The sequence below is a fragment of the Canis lupus genome, chromosome 9 (assembly GCF_003254725.2).
Source record: "Canis lupus dingo isolate Sandy chromosome 9, ASM325472v2, whole genome shotgun sequence".
Taxonomy (NCBI): domain Eukaryota; kingdom Metazoa; phylum Chordata; class Mammalia; order Carnivora; family Canidae; genus Canis; species Canis lupus.
The window spans coordinates 52599271-52616219 of record NC_064251.1 but is presented as its reverse complement, the minus strand read 5'-3'; the positions used below and the strand labels follow the sequence as shown (position 1 = coordinate 52616219).

Genomic DNA, 16949 nt, shown 5'->3' with positions numbered 1-16949 from the left:
GTCCGCCGCTCCGAGGCCCGGGGAGCGCCGGGGTGCTGCGTGCGTGCAGGGGCGGCGAGCCTTCGAAGCGCAGTCTCCTCACGCCTGCGTCTCCAGACTCGACTCCACTCGGCCTCCGCGCGGGGAGCAGCGGGGGAGCCCTTCCCGGAGCCGCGCGTGCAGGGCCGCAGGGGCCCCCCGCAGACCCGCCGGAAACCCACTCAGCGCCGGGACGTCCCACGCCGGAAGTGTGTCTCGGGCCCGCCCCCGAGCCGTCATTGGAAGGAGCCCCGGGGGGGGGCGGGTCTCTTCCCAGTTCTGCTTCCTCATTGGCTGACGAGTCTGAGCTGGCGAGAAAGGGTGGAAGCCGGCTGTCCCGGGACGGGTTGCCATTGGCTGAAGTCGAGAGCTGGTCCGCGGGTTGCTAGGAGCGACATGCCCTTGCCCCGCCCCTCGGGCTATCTTCCTTCTTTTTAAATCCAAAATTGAGGCCCAGGTGGCCCTTCACCCCGCAGCCTGGGGGCCTGCCCGCGGGTCTGCGCTTCCAGGGGCCTCGAGTCTGGAGGAGCCCAGGGATACAGAGACTCGCGGGCAGCCGGGGCGCCCGGAACGATTCTCTCGCGGAACCATTGCGGCGAGGCCCCTCGGAGCACGCGCAGGGCCGGGCCGCGGCGGGCCGGGCCACAGGGGCAGGGATGGCGGCGACGGTGGCTGCGGCGGCCGCCGACGCGGGGCCGGGGGTCGCGGTGCCCGTGGACCTGCGGCGCGAGCAGCGCATGGTGTGCGTGGAGTACCCCGGCGTGGTGCGCGACGTGCCCAAGATGCTGCGGACTCTGGGCGGCGAGGAGGGCGTCTCCCGGGTGAGGAGCGGCCGGGACCGCGGGGTAGACGGCGTCTCGAGACCTCGGCCGGGGGGGGGTGGGCGGGGGGACCACCCGGGGGAAGCGCAGTTTCCTTGGCAACGGCGCTGGGGGCGGTCGCTGGACGCCAGTGGGCGGGCACCTACCTCCCCTCGCCGGGGAGGACCGCCTGCCGGGCGAACGCCGGGAAGGGGCTGTAGTGGAGACCTGGGCGGGGCGTCCTTTCCATCCTCTTCTCCGGGATCCGGGGAGTGCAGCTCGGCTGCAGCCCCCGCGACCTGCTGGGCTGCCCCTCCCTCCTTCATAGAGTAGACCCAGGCGCGGGAGAGGGGACCAGGGGCTGCGTTGTTAGGGTTAAAGGTGGTAATGAGGAGCGCCGCCTCCTTCCGCTCGGGTCGTGACCTCAGGGTCCCGGCATCGAGTCCCACGTCCGGCTCTCTGCTCAGCGGGGAGTCTGCTTCTCCTCTCCCTCTGCCCCTCTCCCTGCTTCTGCTCTCTCTCTCTTTGTCAAATAAATAAAATCTTAAAAAAATAAAGGTGGTGATGACCAATGACGTCTTCCGTAACAGTCGCAATTCCAGGTGCTTTACTCCTATATCATCCTCATTAGAACCCTGCTGGGTAGCAAGTGACGTGGTCTGCATTTTACCCAGGTAACTGAGGCAGTTTGTTCAAGGTCTCTGGAAAAATGGGGGAGCTGGGATGAATTCTTACCTCGTGCAAGGCTGGGGGGAAGTGATTTTCATGCGTCAGAGCTTGAACCGTCTCTTCTGTAGAGAGTCCTTCTCTGACTGCTGTAATTGAAGTGGCTTCTAGTAGTTCGCATCTGGCTCCTGGACCTGTTAATCCCACCCTCCCCCCACCCCTCTCTTGTAAAGATTTGGTTTATTAGAGCAGCATGCCTAAGCACAAGTGGGGATGGGGGTGGAGGGGCCAAGAGAGAACGAGAAGCAGACTCCCAGCCAAACAGGGAGCCTGAGGCAGTGCTCATCCCAGGACCCTGGGATCATGACCTGAGCTGAAGGCAGGTGCTTAACCAGCTGAGCCATCCAGACACCCTGACCTGTTACTTCCAGCCTGAAATTATGTTTTAACATGTTTATCGTGTCTTGGCCGTTTGGCTCTGAGACTGTAAACTCCATGAAAGCAGGACCTTGTCTCATTCGCTTCTGTAGTCCTAACATCCATGATAGTACCTTCTTCCAAAAATATTTGTCAGGTGCACGACTGAATACTCACGACAGTCTAATGAGTTAGGTACCATTATTCCTATTTTTCAGATGAAGACTCAGGTAGGCAAAGTTGGGTCAGACAGTACAGTAGGGATTTGAACTCATGCATGTCTCCCCTTTGAAGTCTGAACTCTTTTACCTGCTGCTTTCTCATCCTTAATGAATATTGAAAACCTGTCATTGAACACAGGAAGCCACAGAGGCAGTTAGTCACGTTTGGTTCTTTTACCCTGACTTACTCATTTTACCGTGGCATTGACAGGACCCTTGCTCCCACTGACCCCAGGGGTATTTGTATCCGGCTACAATGTGAGCCCTTTGGAAGAGACTGGTCATTGATTCATTCTGTTCATGCTGCTTGTGCACTTCCTCTGCCAGGCCCGCATCTGGGATTATTCCCAGCCTCATGGTCTCGTAGATAATGTGTTTCATGAGAAGGGAATCCTGAAGGTTGAGGCTTCTTTTAACCTTCTTTCCCTCCATGTTTTCTGAGCACCTACTAAAGGCCAGGCTGTGTCCTTAGTGTTGGGAGCCAGCAAGCTAGAAGGCAGATGCTCTTGGCCCAGTGAGCATCGTTGAAGCTTTCATACACACACAGCTGACACTTACAGGGTCCCTCCTGGCCTGTTCAGGGCAAGCACTTGTGGGTGGGTGACCCATGTAGCATGTTCATCACGAGTTAGACACCAGACTAAGCGTGTTACATATCCAACGATTCAGTGATTCGTTTAATCATTGTAACAATCCTGTGAGTAGGTACTAGTCGTATCTCCATTTTAAGGAGAAGGAACCAAGCTTTGGAAAGGATAAGTGATATCCTGTCAGAGTCTTAGTGCTTGCTACTAATTAATTTCCTTTGGACCTGGAAACATTTGCCTGTGAGACTGAATAGCAAGACCCTTTGGGGCAGGTAGTTCCTAGAGTAGGAAGTCAAGACAAGCCACCCACCCCTGCCGGCCTCAGTCCCCTCCATGGTAAACCCGGGGTTGAAAAGACCACCATGGATTGTTGCCAGAGGAGGCTTATGATTCCCGGCACTGAACAGGCACAGGGAGGAGGCGGGAGGTGGGGGGAGGCTTTACTTAGTTGGCAGTTAGTGTCTCCAGCCTATTAGAAGGTAGAGACTATCCTTATTTTCTCTGCTAGGTAAACACTAAGATACTCAGGTTAAAAAAAAAAGGGTCTCTTGAGAATTAAAAGCTCAGAATGAACCATAAGCCTCCTGGCCCTTCCCTTAGCAGCCAGGTCACCATTAGGCTTTTGCTGAGAGGGGAGCAGCCCCCTACCAGCTGCTTAGCTGGTCACTACTTCACTGTCTTTGTTGGCCACAGATCTATGCAGACCCCACCAAGAGGCTGGAGCTCTACTTCCGGCCCAAGGACCCTTACTGCCACCCCGTGTGTGCCAACCGCTTCAGTACCAGCAGCCTGCTGTTCCGGATCAGGAGGAAGACCAAGCGGCAAAGGGAGGTGTTGGGGCTTGAGGCCCAGCCGGAGGTCACATTTGACATCGAGATTCTTGGCATCATCTCCACCGTTTACAAGTTTCAAGGTAACTGCAACTTTCTGCGTTGGATTATGTCAGGGCCTGCGTCCACATTCCTGCAGGTGCTCTGTGGGTCATCCACAGGGAAGGGGGCCAGTCTGTGCCCAGGAGTGAGGGGCAGGGGAGGAGCAGAGCGGGGCAGCGCAGGCCCAAGAGGCACACGTTCCTCCCTCCATGCAGCAGTTCTCAGTGGACTGTGGGCTCACTGCTGCCTCATCTTCCACATCCCTAAGGAATCCCTAAGTCTCTGAGTCCATTATGTGGGGGCCAAATACAACTGCTTAGCAGGTCTCTGGTTTTTGACCCTCAGCGTTTTGGAACCCCCACTAAGTCTTGGCTGGTACTGGTCCTGCTTTTCCTCAGCAGCCTTCCCAGATCACTCAGCCTCTTGGGACCTCCTGTTTCTTTGAAGTCTTAGCCAATTGGTGTCTTCCCTGAGGTCCCCAGTCAGTTTGCTACCCGTAGGGAACCCCAGTGAGGAGGCCGTAAGGGGTTGAGTGGGACAGGCAGTAAGAAGGAACGAAAGGGCAGGGGCAGGGGCTCGGCTTCCCTCAGCCTTGGGCACTTGTCTGTAGTGTGGGGCCCTGGGTTTCTTAGGCCCTTGTGAAGGGTGGGGGTCAGGGGGATGGTGTTAAGGGACCGGCTCATGCACACAGGAGGCACTTGGCAGGTTACTAGCGAGCCTTAGGGATGCACAGTGCCTGCTGCTGTTCTGAGAGAGAACCTGCAGAGAACACAGATGGGCAAGGAAGAGGGGCTGGAAAGTGGAAAGAAATGAAACCAGGACCAGGGACCCTGCACTGTGCATGTTGAATGTCAGTCATTCTGGTGGAACATGGTATCCCCCTCCCCCCAACAGAGAGAGGGCTGCCCCTCCTCCTGGGGGGAGGTCTCTCAGTGATGCATTTTCCATCTGTCTGATTGAGCCGGCACCCCACTGCTCAGTGCACCAGCAGCACCCGCCCCCCCACCTGGGAGCTTGTCTGAGGCACAGCATCCCAGAGTCTTTAGCTAGGTCCCAGGTAAATCGTGTGTGCTCTGTATTTCAAGAAGCACCAACCTAGACCAGACTTTTGCACACTGCACCGCCCCCCGCCCTTCTAGGAGATGCCCAAGCACATGGAGTCAAATGCATGGAAGTATTTCGTAGGTGCCATTTCGGCTCCCACCCCCATTGCCCAGAAGTGTCCACTGCCCAGCTGTCTTGGCACCCCGAGAACATGTGGGTGTTGATATGCAGCAGCTGCTGTTTCCTGGGAAGGTGTAATAGGGTGTCCACCGTCTGGCTGCCTCTCTTTCCAGGGATGTCCGACTTCCAGTACTTGGCTGTGCACACAGAGGCCAATGGCAGGCACATGTCGATGTATGACAGAGTGCTCATGCTCAAGCCTGAGAAGGAGAGTTTCTTCCACCAAGAGCTGCCGCTCTACATCCCCCCGCCAATCTTCTCCCGGCTGGATACCCCAGTGGACTATTTCTATCGACCAGAGACGCAGCACCGGTAAGCCCCTCCAGTCCCCCTGCTGCTGCAGCATCAAGACTCAGAGCAAGGGCTCTGTGGTTAGAGCTCCTGGGTCCAGGGCTCAGCTCTGCCACTCCCGAATCAGGCCCTCAGCACTGCTGGCTTTGCAGGCCTGTGGCTCCAACACCTCTGGAGGTGGCGTAACTGGTACCTGTGCCCCAACCCAGAGATCTTGCTCAGAGGTCCCAGGACACGGAGAGGGTAACAGGATGTCACCTTAAGACTTGAGAGACCTACGCCCAAAAGCATGTACCCGAAATACTTAGAGCAGTGAGTGTTCATTGATAGAATGAAGTCATCAGTCCATTAATAGGGATGTGGCTGATGAATTTACAGCCCCTCTCTGCTGGGGAACACCATGTAGTGTCTGAGAGAGCGGGCTCGTGGACCAATGTGGCACTTGCCCAGGGTACCCTGCTCTATGAAAAGGCAGCACCTTTTGTGGTATGGAAATAAATTGTGGCATGACAATAGAAACCTAGAAAAATCTGGAAGGTAGGGCCCAGAGCAGTTATCTGTGGAGGGGCGAGAGGATGAGAATGTTCTCTTTCCTCACTAAATGTTTTCATCAGCAAGTGCTGACCACGGGTCATGGATCCCGGCATCGGCAGAGAACAGACCTGGACCACACTAGGCTGGGTGGGGTGCTGGATGGCGCATGAGTGAACCGTGAATGAGCGATGGGCCTGTGGTCAGGTGTGTGTCTTAGAGAAGACAAAAGGGGTGCGGGTCATAAGGGCAGTGAATGGGGTGAGGTCTCAGCACCCTCGAGGGGCTGACGTTTGAAACAGACCTGAATGATGACAGAGCTGGGCAGGTAAAGATCCGGGGAGAACGTTCTAGATCAGGGGACTGGCACCAGCTGAGGAGTGGTTGCAGAGGGAGTCCAGGAGAGTGGTAGGGCTAAGGGTCTCAGACTGAGGTGAAGGGCTTAGATTTGATTCTATGGAGAAGGTGTATTGTCCCCTTTAAAAAACACAGAGGTTCCCAAACACAGCCCGAAGTAGGAGAGTGGCTCCGTGGAGGCCCAGCTGTGGCACAAGCTTCAGTGATGGGCATCTGTCTGCCACTTGCCACACCTGCCTCGGCCCCCCGCTTCCCAGTGCATCCTCGAGAAAGCGGTCTGCGTGCCTCCCACGGGGAAGGACTCATGTTCTCCCACGAGCCTGTGTGCTCTTGCCAGGGCCAGGGACAGCACCTGACCCTTCCTGACCACAGGAGCTAGTGGTGGTTTGAGGGGCAGAACGTGACAGACTATAGGAACAGAGCAGGTCAGGCCCCACCGCCCCCAGCCGAAGCCCTCCATGCGGGGTGGCAGGGTTTTCTGCATGTGTGGTACTTGGCACAGGAGTCTCAGGTTGGTGGAGGACAGACAATTTGCATATTTCTGAAATGCTTTGAGTATTTCCCTCATGGCCAGAAACAGACACGAAGCATTTGCCCTCATGGCCAGAAAACAGACACGAAAATAGGCAGAGGAAATCAGACCCTCCGCACTCTGGGTCCTGGCAGGGGCTGGAGCAGCTGAATCCCCCCACTGTCCCGTGGGGCTGGGAGGCAACTGCTCCCAAGCCTCTGGGAGGGGGACAAGGGAGGAAGGCCACCTACCCTTGGACCACACATCCTGTTCCCCTCCCCATGTGGCTTATTGATTTTCTAGCAAATGGAAACAACCTGCCTTTTTTCCCAGGGCCACTATTGATTTCTCAGCTCTGCTGGCCTTCCTGGATCTGCCAGGGCTGGCGGGGAGGCCAGGCTGCAGCCTTGCTGGACCTCGTCTGTTCTCTGCTGATGCCAGGCTCCACGACCCGCGGTCAGCACTTGCTGATGAAACACCCCCTCTAGGGTTCAGGACGTTGAGCCTCCTACAGGACTGTGGGCAGAGGACGGCCTGGAGCCTGGCCTGAAGGGGGTCCTTCCTTCCTCCTTGAGGGAGTTAGTAGGGCAGCTGGCGAGGCAGCCAAGGAGCCATTTCCCCATGGTGACAGGCCCCAGTGGACTACCTGGGCTGGAGTCAGTCACTGAGGCCTTCCCTCTTGGGGGTGTCCAGGGTCTTGGGGGATGTCTTTGAAGACAGGGCAGTAGTACACCTGTTCAGGGTGGTTTCTAATAGAGTCACTGTATAAAAAAGGCACAGACTCGCTCCCTTCTTAGTCATTTTATTTCCCAAAGTAAAAAATCACTTTGTCTTTTATAAGTATGCAGGTAGTTTATACTCATGTTGAAAATTAAGGTAGAAATGAAACAATTTTAAAAGGTAATAATCACCGGGGGGATGGGGGGGTGCCTGGGTGGCTCATTTGGTTAAGCGTCCAACTCTTGACTTTGGCTAGAATCATGATCTCAGCGTCATGAGATCAAGCCCCAGGTCAGGCTCCTTGCTCAGGGTAGAGTCTGCTTAAGACTCTGTCTCCCTCTCTCTCTGCCATCACCAACCCCCAAAATAAATAAATAAGTCTTTTTAGAAGTCTTAATTAAAAATAAGTGAAACAGGGATCCCTGGGTGGCGCAGCAGTTTGGTGCCTGCCTTTGGCCCAGGCGCGATCCTGGCGACCCGGGATCGAATCCCACATTGGGCTTCCGGTACATGGAGCCTGCTTCTCCCTCTGCCTGTGTCTCTGCCAATCTCTCTCTCTCTCTGTGACTATCATAAATAAATTAATTAATTAAAAAAAATAAGTGAAACAATATATTTCAAAATAATTTTGTAGGTTTGGAGTAGGGTATGGATGAAATTAAATTGGCTGTGTGGTGATAATCATTAAGGCTCACGATGGGTTGTGAGGCTTCTTGAGACTCTTCTCTCTGTTTTAGTATGGGCTTGACATTTCTGACATCCCACCTTTTTTTTTTTTTTTAAGATTTTATTTATTTATTCATGAGTGACTCAGAGAGAGGCAGAGACACAGGCAGAGAAGCAGGCTCATGCAGGAGGCTGATGCAGGACTCAATCCCAAAACTCCAGGATCATATCCTGAGCCGAAGGCAGACACTCAACCACTGAGCCACCCAGGCATCCCTGACATCCCACCTTTTAAAAAATACATATATATTTTTTAATTTATTGATTAGAGAGAGAGAAAGGGCATGCACAAGTGGGGGAGGGAGGGGCCAAGGGAGAGGGAGAAGCAGATTCCCCGCTGAGCAGGGAGCCTCATGTGGGGCTTGATCCTAGGACCCCAGGATCATGACCTGAGCACCCCCAGCTCCTCTACCATCCCACAGGAATAAGGTAGCCACCTTAGCATCTCAGCCTGGCGCCAAAAGAGAGGGGCCTGTGCATAGCTGGTGCTTAACCCTCACTTTGCCCTCTGTACTGCTCAGTAATGTCCCTCATTCCTTCACCTAGCTGTTGTCGAGATGTTTCTGGGTCAGACATGCTCTGTCAGAGGTGGTAGGTTGGGGTTCTCAGGGCCCTGGAGTCCCAGCTCTGTCCTCATGAGCTCTGACTCAAGGTAGGTATCTAGCTGCTGCTGGTTACTTCATAGGAAATTGATTCCCTTCTTATAGGATTGTTTTGAAGGTTTAGTGAGTGAGTCGTAAAAGTCAGCAAATGTAGGTATTGCCTGCCAGCTGATGAAGTGGGTCCTGTGTAGCCACACCATCCTGAGCTCACCATTCCTGCCTGGTGGACACTTGCACAGTTTCCAGTTTCCACAGGCTATATGGCGCTGTGCGTACACTTCTCAGACCAGCAGCCTCACCCCTTTTGGCCTCCCTGAGCTGTCCTCGGCAGTCGCTGTCCCTGCTCCTGCCTGGCCATCAGCCTGAGAACACAGGTGCTGAGAGTCTTCCCCAACCCCTGACCCAGGTTCCAGGGAGGGGCCCCTACATGTGTGCTGCTGGCATCATCACGTGGTGGGCTCCCTGCCTGGTCCGGCCTGGGGTCTTCCCAGTGCTGCAGCCCACACCAGCTCTCTCTGTCTCAGGGAAGGCTACAACAACCCCCCCGTCTCGGGAGAGAACCTGATTGGCCTGAGCAGGGCCCGGCGCCCCCACAATGCCATCTTTGTCAACTTTGAGGAGGACGAGGTGCCCACGCAGCCGCTGGAGGCTGCTGTCCAGACATGGAGGAGGATTTCCACCAACCCCATTGACCAGAAGGTGGAGGAGGATTTGAGAAAGGTGAGCTTGGGGCCTGCCTCCTCACTGACCACCTCCCGTTTGCCCACCTGGGTCCCTTCCCTCCTTTTGCTGTTGGCTGTAGTGACTTTAAAACTGGTTCATCAGCATATGGGAACGTCTCCTCTTCAGATGTCACATCTCAAAGCCACATCAATATAAGCCCTACATTCCCAGGGTTGAAAATACTTCTTAGAATTCTTGAAAGGTCCCTTAGGGGGTGGTAAGCAGTCGGTGCATTGTCTGCTCGTGACTTCACAGTGGAGCTTTGGGGTTCAGGAAGCCTTCATTTCTCTATCACTGGTGGTAAGAAACCAGATGGAGCACATACTCTATTCCACCTGATGCTTCGTCCCTGCTAGTGCTGGAGTAGACAGGAGTGGCCTTACACTGTCCCCCCAGCTGGCAGGTCCTGGGAGGAGCCTGCAGTGGCCTCTGTTACTAATGCCTCCACAAGCATGGATGGCAGGTTCTCAGTGAGGCCACACTGCAGCTGACTGAAGCTCTCCTCTGCCCTTGTGAAATTGACTCTTCCCTTGTGGTATGGGGGCATATTTCTTAAAAGACGTGTGGACACCTTACTGGTTTCCAGCAGTTGCTGGACACTGGAGGGGAGACGTAGGGGACCCTACTTGTCTTCTGGATCCAGCCCAGTCTTCTGCCTGGCTGGAGCCCTTCCTGCCATGGCCCCCTACCCTCCAGCCACCCTGGCCTTCTGCACGCCTTCCTTGGGCCAGGCCATCCTCTTCATCCTTCATGACATCCCAGTTGAGGTTCCACCCTTGAGTTTGGGGCTCAAGGTCTCAGAACTCTGGCACGTCCCCCTCTTGGCCCTGCTGTGGCTCCTTTGGTTGTCTGCCTCCCCACTGTCCTGTGAGTTTCGTGAGGACAGAGACCATGTCCTTCGTGGTCATCTCAGGACACCCAGGCCGGGCAGCAACAGCTGATCCAGGCGTGCAGTCCCCTTCTGAGGGTAGGGAAAGTGGGCACAGCATTTCCGAGAGGCCACTCCTTGCCGGGTCAGCCGCTGATCTCCACCAGTTCCTCTCCCCAAAGGTCTGCTGGGGGCCAGATGGGCAGGAAGCAGCTGGTGCTCGTCTCACTCTCTGCCTTGACAACCCCCCCCCACAGCTGTTTGAAATCCGGCCCATCTGGTCACGAAACGCCGTTAAGGCCAACATCAGCGTCCATCCTGACAAGCTCAAGGTCTTGCTGCCCTTCGTGGCCTATTACATGGTGAGTGCCTGCCCAGCCTCTCACCTTGGCACCCACCAGGGCCGCCCTAATGGCTGATGTGATCTCTCTGAGCTATGGCAGGAGCATAGGCCTGTCCCTGGCCCTCCAGAGCCTCCTCCGTAACACTAGCCATACTGGGATGATTTTAGGCATAGAGAGTAATCACGTAACTCTTAAGTAACGAGATTATACATTTTTAAATGATCTTTTATTGAGAATGTTCTAAGGACCAAGCACTGGGTTAAGTGCTGTGGACCTGTTATATCATGTTTCCCTCCCGAGGGGTGACAAGCAGGATTCCCTTCTTACCTCAAGCAGAGTCAAGGCTCAGAGAGACACATAGAGACTCTGTGCCAGGGTCCTCTAGCCAGCATGGACAGAGCCATTTGGGACCCCAGCCTGTTTGGCTGCAGAGTGCAGGCCCAACCACGGGGCCACCAGGCTAGGCTCATTCTACCTGGGCTGAGTGGGTGTGAGGGTGGGAGGGGCGGATCCACCTTGGGCCCAGTCCAGGAGGGCCTGGAGATGAGGTGTCATTACTGAGGTTCCCAAAGGTGCTGGAGGAAGTCATCCTACCTGCCAAAGATCCCCACATGGTGCCCTGGGGAGGCAAGCCTGAGATGTGACCATGACAGTGATGACAGGTGGGGCACAAGGGAAGCTCATCCTTCCTGTGCTCCGACCCTAGCCTTCAGAGAGCTGCTGTCTGTCTTTCAGCCTTGGCTTTCTAGATAGAAGCACTTCAGGAGGACTGGTTGGGGACAGTGTGTCCCCCCATTGGGATGGCAGTAACACCGGGTACTTCCTGTGCTAAAGGCTCCCGGGGCATCATCTCATGTAGTCCTCACAGAAGTGATAGGAAAGGGGGTTTCTCTGACCTCCAGCAAGAAGACCAAGGCTCAGAAAGGCCAAGTGACCTGCCCTACGGCAGAGCTGAGGTGGGGTTCCAGAGCTGTGTTGCCATCTCTTGGGGTGTTTGGCTGCCACCACCACCACCACCCCTGCCCAATATGCATCTCTGAGGAAACCAGGGATGGACCTTGGCCCCACTTCACACCTTTCGTCTCCAGATCACAGGTCCCTGGAGGAGCCTGTGGATCCGATATGGGTACGATCCCCGAAAAAACCCAGGCGCCAAGATTTATCAAGTCCTTGATTTCCGAATCCGTTGTGGAATGAAATATGGTAAGAAATTACTAAGATCTTGGCTTTCTGAATTTCTCTCTCTCAATATCTTTCTTTTGCTGGCATTGCCTTCGTAATAAAAATGTATCTTGGTGACGGTAGAAGTCTTTCTCCCCTGGTGAGATGTATGCAGAATAGCATAGAAATGAGGCTCCCAGCTTGTGTCCTAGCTCTACCCTTCGCCCTCTGGCTCGGTACTCATCCCCTCCGTCCCCTCTGTTATTCTGCATTATTATAGTTCCTGTGGTGGGGGCCAGGCACCTAGTCAGTGTCCTGTCCCCGGGCCCTCAGTGAGCTGCCGCACATGGAGCAGCAGCACGCAGTCCTGTGGGCCGGGGGGGGGGGGGGGGGGGTTGGGGGGGTGCGGAATGGTGACTGCTGGCACCTGGGGGCACAGTGACCCTCTCTCAGGAGCCAGCCCCAGCAACCCTGGTGCACCCCCAGTGCAAAGCCAGTTCTGTTTGCCAGATGGGGCTCTGCACCCATTTCCTTGTCTGCAGGTTATGCCCCGAGTGACATGCCCGTCAAGGCGAAGCGCAGCACATACAACTACAGCCTTCCCATCACTGTCAAAAAGACGCGTGAGTGCCTCTGCTTGCCCCGCAGATTGAGGCTGATTTGCCCTCATAGAGACACCAAGGGAGATGGGTGTTGGGATGGTGGGGTGTGGTGGGGTGAGGTGGGGTGGGGTAGGATGGGATGGGGCTTCCCAGGGGCCGCTCCAGGGTACACAGGCCAGCACCCTGGGGAGGGGGATGGGGAACATCCTGCCGTATTCCAAGTACTGCTACTGTCCCTTGCAGCCAGCCAGGTTGTCACCATGCAGGACCTGAAGCAGGGCCTGGGCCCATCGGGGACAGCCAGCTCACGGAAATCCAACTCCAACAAGTACAAGCTCAAGGTGGGCACCCCCTAAGCCCCTGAGAAAGGTGGCCGCCCACCCAGTTGGAGGTCTGGGGGACAGTGGAGAGGAGGCCCCTCCGTTGTGCGGGGCGGGCACATACACACTCCCAGAGTCCTGGGTCTGGGCCAATGGGCAGGACTTTGAGAGTCACCTTTGCCCGTCAGGACCATTGCATGACTCCCAGCCTCTAGGAGCATTTTCAGGGCATTGACGACCATCTGGGCAAAGAGGCGGTAGCAAGTGTCAGAGGGAAATGTGACACTGGCAGCTGTACGTGGCTGCCTTATTTGAGGCTGTGGCCACCACCCAGATGGGCCAGATGGGGTGCTCGCGTGTGTGTAGAGCCACGGCAGACCACCGGGCCCTTGCCGTGGGTGGGGCGGGGAGCTGCCAGCTGCGCCCCCAGCCCTGGCTTCACTGCCTCATGCAGGGGGGCATGGGGGCACAAAAACCGGTGCTGTCAGCATTCTCTTCTCATGGGGGCAGCCACAGCATCGCCTCAGTGGCTGTCCTCCCCCTTAAGCACTCTCACTCTCACCATCCCTACCTCTAGAAAATGGACAGTTGGTCAGCCCTGCTTCTCAGAGGGTGGACTGCAGGGCCACAGAGCAGAACCTGTTGGTAGGAGGTGGTGAGGAATGAGGGCAGACTGCAGAGCTGGCGTGAGCCCACGCTGTAACACGTGCTGGCCACATAGCTCGTGGCTGCAGGGCGGGGGGTGCCTCAGAGCCTCTGCACACCTGCTCCTGGCCTCTGGCCTGTCCACACCCCCTGAACCCGGGGAGAGGTGGAGGAGAGCCAGGCCTGCCCGGTGCAGACCATCTGGGGAGAGCTCTGAGCTCCGGCTCACTGTCCCATCCTCCTGTTCTCTCCCCAGGACTCAGTCTACGTCTTCCGGGAGGGGGCCTTGCCGCCCTATCGGCAGATGTTCTACCAGTTGTGTGACTTGAACGTGGAAGAGTACGTAGTGAGGGGCCCTGAGGTGCCTGGGTAGGGCTGGGGACCAAAGCCTTCCCTGCAGTTCTTCCCCTACATTGGTGTCAGTGGGGCGCCCTGCCTGGGGCGGCGGGTGCTGGCACCCCTCCATCAGTCTGATGGCCCCCAGGAGCAGTTTCCAGGGTCTGCATGGGCCACACCTCCAAGCCACTGCGCTGGGCAGAGACCTATGGTCTTCCTCCTTCGCCTGCGTGGAGGCTTGGGTCACAGTCCTGAGCCTCCCGGCCACTGGAGCCCCGGCAGCCTCTCAGCCAACTCTTAGTAATGTTTAAAGAAGGGGCGAGGAGTGCTGGGATGGGAAGAGCAGGAGCACTTAGACACGGCTCGAGTTAGGTGAGAGCCGGGGTGCCCGCAGGGAAGTGTGCGTGGCCACAGCCCACATTGTGTGCGGCCCAAGGGAGGGAGGGTCCGGCGTCCGTCCACAGCTTTTCTTCGGTGCTGGGCTCGGCCCCCTGTGTGGCCAGCCGAGTGCTGATCCTCTGAGCACTGTACCGCCTCCGCTGGAGCGCGGATGGAAACCCTCCCAGAAACTCCGTGTCCTGGCGCCCAGGTTGCAGAGGATCATCCACCGCAATGATGGGGCAGAGAGCCGCTGCACGGAGCGCGATGGCTGGTGCCTTCCCAAGACCAGTGACGAGCTGCGAGACACCATGTCCCTCATGATTCGGCAGATCATCCGCTCCAAGAGGCCTGGTGAGAGCCGCTCGGGTGAGGGGAGGCCCCACTCTGGGGCCAGAGCAAGTATCCCTACAGGACTTGCTCCCCGAGAAATTGCACCCAAGAATCATCCCCCTCAGGAGCCAGATCTCCAGGCTGCCTGCCTCTGCCTGGGTGGGAGTCATGGTGCTCGGCCCTGGGCCCTCTGGCAGGAGACAGGCCCTGGGGCAGGGCTAGAGCTGGGCTGGCTCTGCCGGGAGCCACCACTTTGTGTCCTGGCACCACCCTGCCTCTTCCTGCTGCTTGTGAGCATGTTCAGTCTCCCTGTCACCCCCACACTGCCGGCCCCTTTCCCAGGACCAGGCAGCCCTGGCAACTGGCTGGTGGTGAGGACTGTGAGGAAAGGGAGCCCTTGCTAGGCTGTGGGCCTGATGAGGCGGGGGCTGGGGGGAGTGAGCAAGAGGGCCCCTCTCATGGCTTCCCCAGACCCCTCCATACGCCGCAGAGCTGGCAAGAGGAGGGGACAGGGCCCCATCTGAGAATTTGCTTGAGGTTCTGGACCCTCCCTCCAGAAAAAAGCACTTACCCAACATGTCCTGTGCATTCTCGGGGTCCCTTGGACCCAAGAAGCCGCCCAGCCTCCTCAAGGAAGTGGTTTTCCAAGCTGTTGGCTTCAGTATCTCCCTGAAGTGCTTGTTAAACAGTAGAGTGCCAGGTGCCCCAGGCCTCTGTACTTCCCGAGGCAGCTTCTCTGGGGCTTGAGCCCAGACACCCAGAGCTGTAGGTAGGCCTCCAGCAACCTGATGGCTGGTCGCAGGGCTGGGCTGTCTGGCACCTCTCTGGGCCTCAGACCTGCAGTAGCTGGGGATCTGGGGGCCACGCAGGAAGTCTGTGCTGGGACACACATGGCCTTGTCTCCTGGCCCCAGCTCTCTTCACCAGCCCGGCCAAGGCCGACAGAGAGAAAGAGCAGCTGACGTATGAGTCCGGGGAAGACGAGGAGGACGATGAAGAGGAGGAGGAGGATTTCAAGCCATCTGATGGCAGTGACAATGAGATGGAGACAGAGATTCTGGACTACGTGTGACACAGCCCTGCCAAGGCTGGGCCTCCTTGATCATGCAAGACTGACGGAGCCAGGACAAGCCGTGGCTCCCCAGTGCTGCCCACGGTAACCAGAACAGCCCTAGGAGCACCCCCAGAGGAAAGCTGGGGTCTTGGCACTGGGTGCATCTGACCCTGCTCCTGCCTGTCTGCCTGTGACACCTGCTGCTTGGGGTTGCCCTCGGGCCCCCAGTGCTTGGGGAGATCCCCAAAGGACTGGCAGCCATGAACCAGTCCATTGTCTAGCAGGCTGGGCCGGTGCATAGCACCTCTCTGTGGCTGAAAACAACAAAAGCTGGAGGTGGAGATGATGTGACTAGGGGAGGTGTCAGTCTTGCTTTGGAGCTTATGACTGATGGCAGTGATGGCTGATGACCAGTGAGGAAGCTGGTCCGTGGTCACAGATGGGCGAAGACTGTCCTTGGGTTTGCATCCCATTCATCCGGGGCCCAGTTGTCCTTATCAAATATACTTTTTCAAGGAGTCTCAGTGGCTCAGTGAGGGTTTTGGAGCCAGAGAGGAGTTTCCTCTTGCAGGTCAGGTAAGAGCAGCTTCGAGTACCCCAGACATCACGTCCCAGGGGGTCCTGTAGCCTCGACCTCATCCCTTGCTGTGCCAGATGTGTTCTTGAGAGGCTTGCAGGGACACGGTCCCTGTTGCTTCTCAGCTGCCTGACGTGAAACCTGTGGCAGTGCAGAGAGCTCTGGTAGGACTGAACCTGCCCTCCCACCCACACCATGGGGCAACTGTTCCACAGTCCTGCGGAGCAGCCTGAGCCAGAGATGAGCCCAGTCACCCCTTTCCTCAGCCAGCACACTGGGCACCTAGTGTGACAAGTCCCTAGGTCGCATTGATTCTAAAGTCAGCTGCCTCAGGTAAGCCCCAGCCCACCGTGCAGGCTCCTGGGGAGCCTCGGAGGATGGATCAGAGGCTTGGTGGCTCACGGTTGGCCTGCAGTGGCTAGTCCCAGGCACCTGCGTGTAGAGAGGAAGCTGGCCAGGCTGACCGTCCCCGATGGCCTGCTCCCTGCTGCTGGGGACCAGGAGAGGTCCCCTCCTCCCATGCTCAGAATAACTTCCTGTAGAACAGGTTCTCAGAATTGGAGCAGTGGACAGAAGACGTGGGTTCACAAACCCCTGTCCTTGGCTGGGGCAGCAGCCTCTCCCCACCTGTCCTCATACTGGAGCCCCAGCCTGGCTTGCACAGCCCCTCCCGGCTTCCTGACTCCTCCCTCCCACCAGCAGCTGCCCACCCCTCCCTACCTACCCCCTGCTTTCTCCAGCCTCTTGTGTACTCTGTGTCCCCAAAGATTTAGACTAATAGGTGGGCTTGGTGGCGGCAGTAGGCATGATAGAAGTGGAGCCATCGCCTGCATCAGAAGTGCTGGCTCTGGGGCAGCAGAGGGCCTGCCGGGGCCCATCTGAGGGGCCGTTGGCCCAACAGGGCTCTGGCCGTCCCCTGGCTCCCGAGCGTGCCCCCTCTCTGGAAATGGTTGAGCTATGGAACATAAGTGTCGGCCGTGAGCCCAGGAGCAGCCAACCTCAGAGGCACGATCACAGGCCTTATCCTTGGTAGCCTGCCTTGTCTAATAACCTCTGTTACCACAGT

The 16949-nt window shown here is 57.0% G+C and overlaps 1 protein-coding gene across 2 annotated transcripts; it reads left to right on the top strand.

The window, feature by feature from the left end:
• Positions 1-449: 449 nt before the first annotated feature.
• On the top strand, positions 450-15825 carry GTF3C5 (general transcription factor IIIC subunit 5). Of its 2 annotated transcripts, none has more exons than XM_025475636.3 (11): positions 450-839; positions 3403-3622; positions 4919-5117; positions 9068-9263; positions 10392-10496; positions 11567-11681; positions 12182-12262; positions 12485-12582; positions 13463-13545; positions 14132-14274; positions 15167-15825. In XM_025475636.3, the coding sequence occupies exons 1-11, from the start codon at positions 675-677 to the stop codon at positions 15322-15324; spliced, it is 1563 nt and encodes a 520-aa protein (XP_025331421.1). In that variant the 5' UTR covers positions 450-674; the 3' UTR covers positions 15325-15825. The 2 variants fall into 2 exon arrangements, with proteins under 2 accessions (XP_025331421.1, XP_025331422.1); XM_025475637.3 differs by lacking the exon at positions 450-839 and adding an exon at positions 1017-1492.
• Positions 15826-16949: the final 1124 nt, after the last annotated feature.

Excerpts from the sequence above, each read along its gene's own strand:
- GTF3C5 (XM_025475636.3), top strand. The coding sequence starts at position 675 with ATGGCGGCGACGGTGGCTGCGGCGGCCGCCGACGCGGGGCCGGGGGTC. Across the intron at positions 3,623-4,918 it reads CACCGTTTACAAGTTTCAAG|GGATGTCCGACTTCCAGTAC; the intron begins GTAACTGCAACT and ends CTCTCTTTCCAG. Across the intron at positions 9,264-10,391 it reads TGGAGGAGGATTTGAGAAAG|CTGTTTGAAATCCGGCCCAT; the intron begins GTGAGCTTGGGG and ends CCCCCCCCACAG.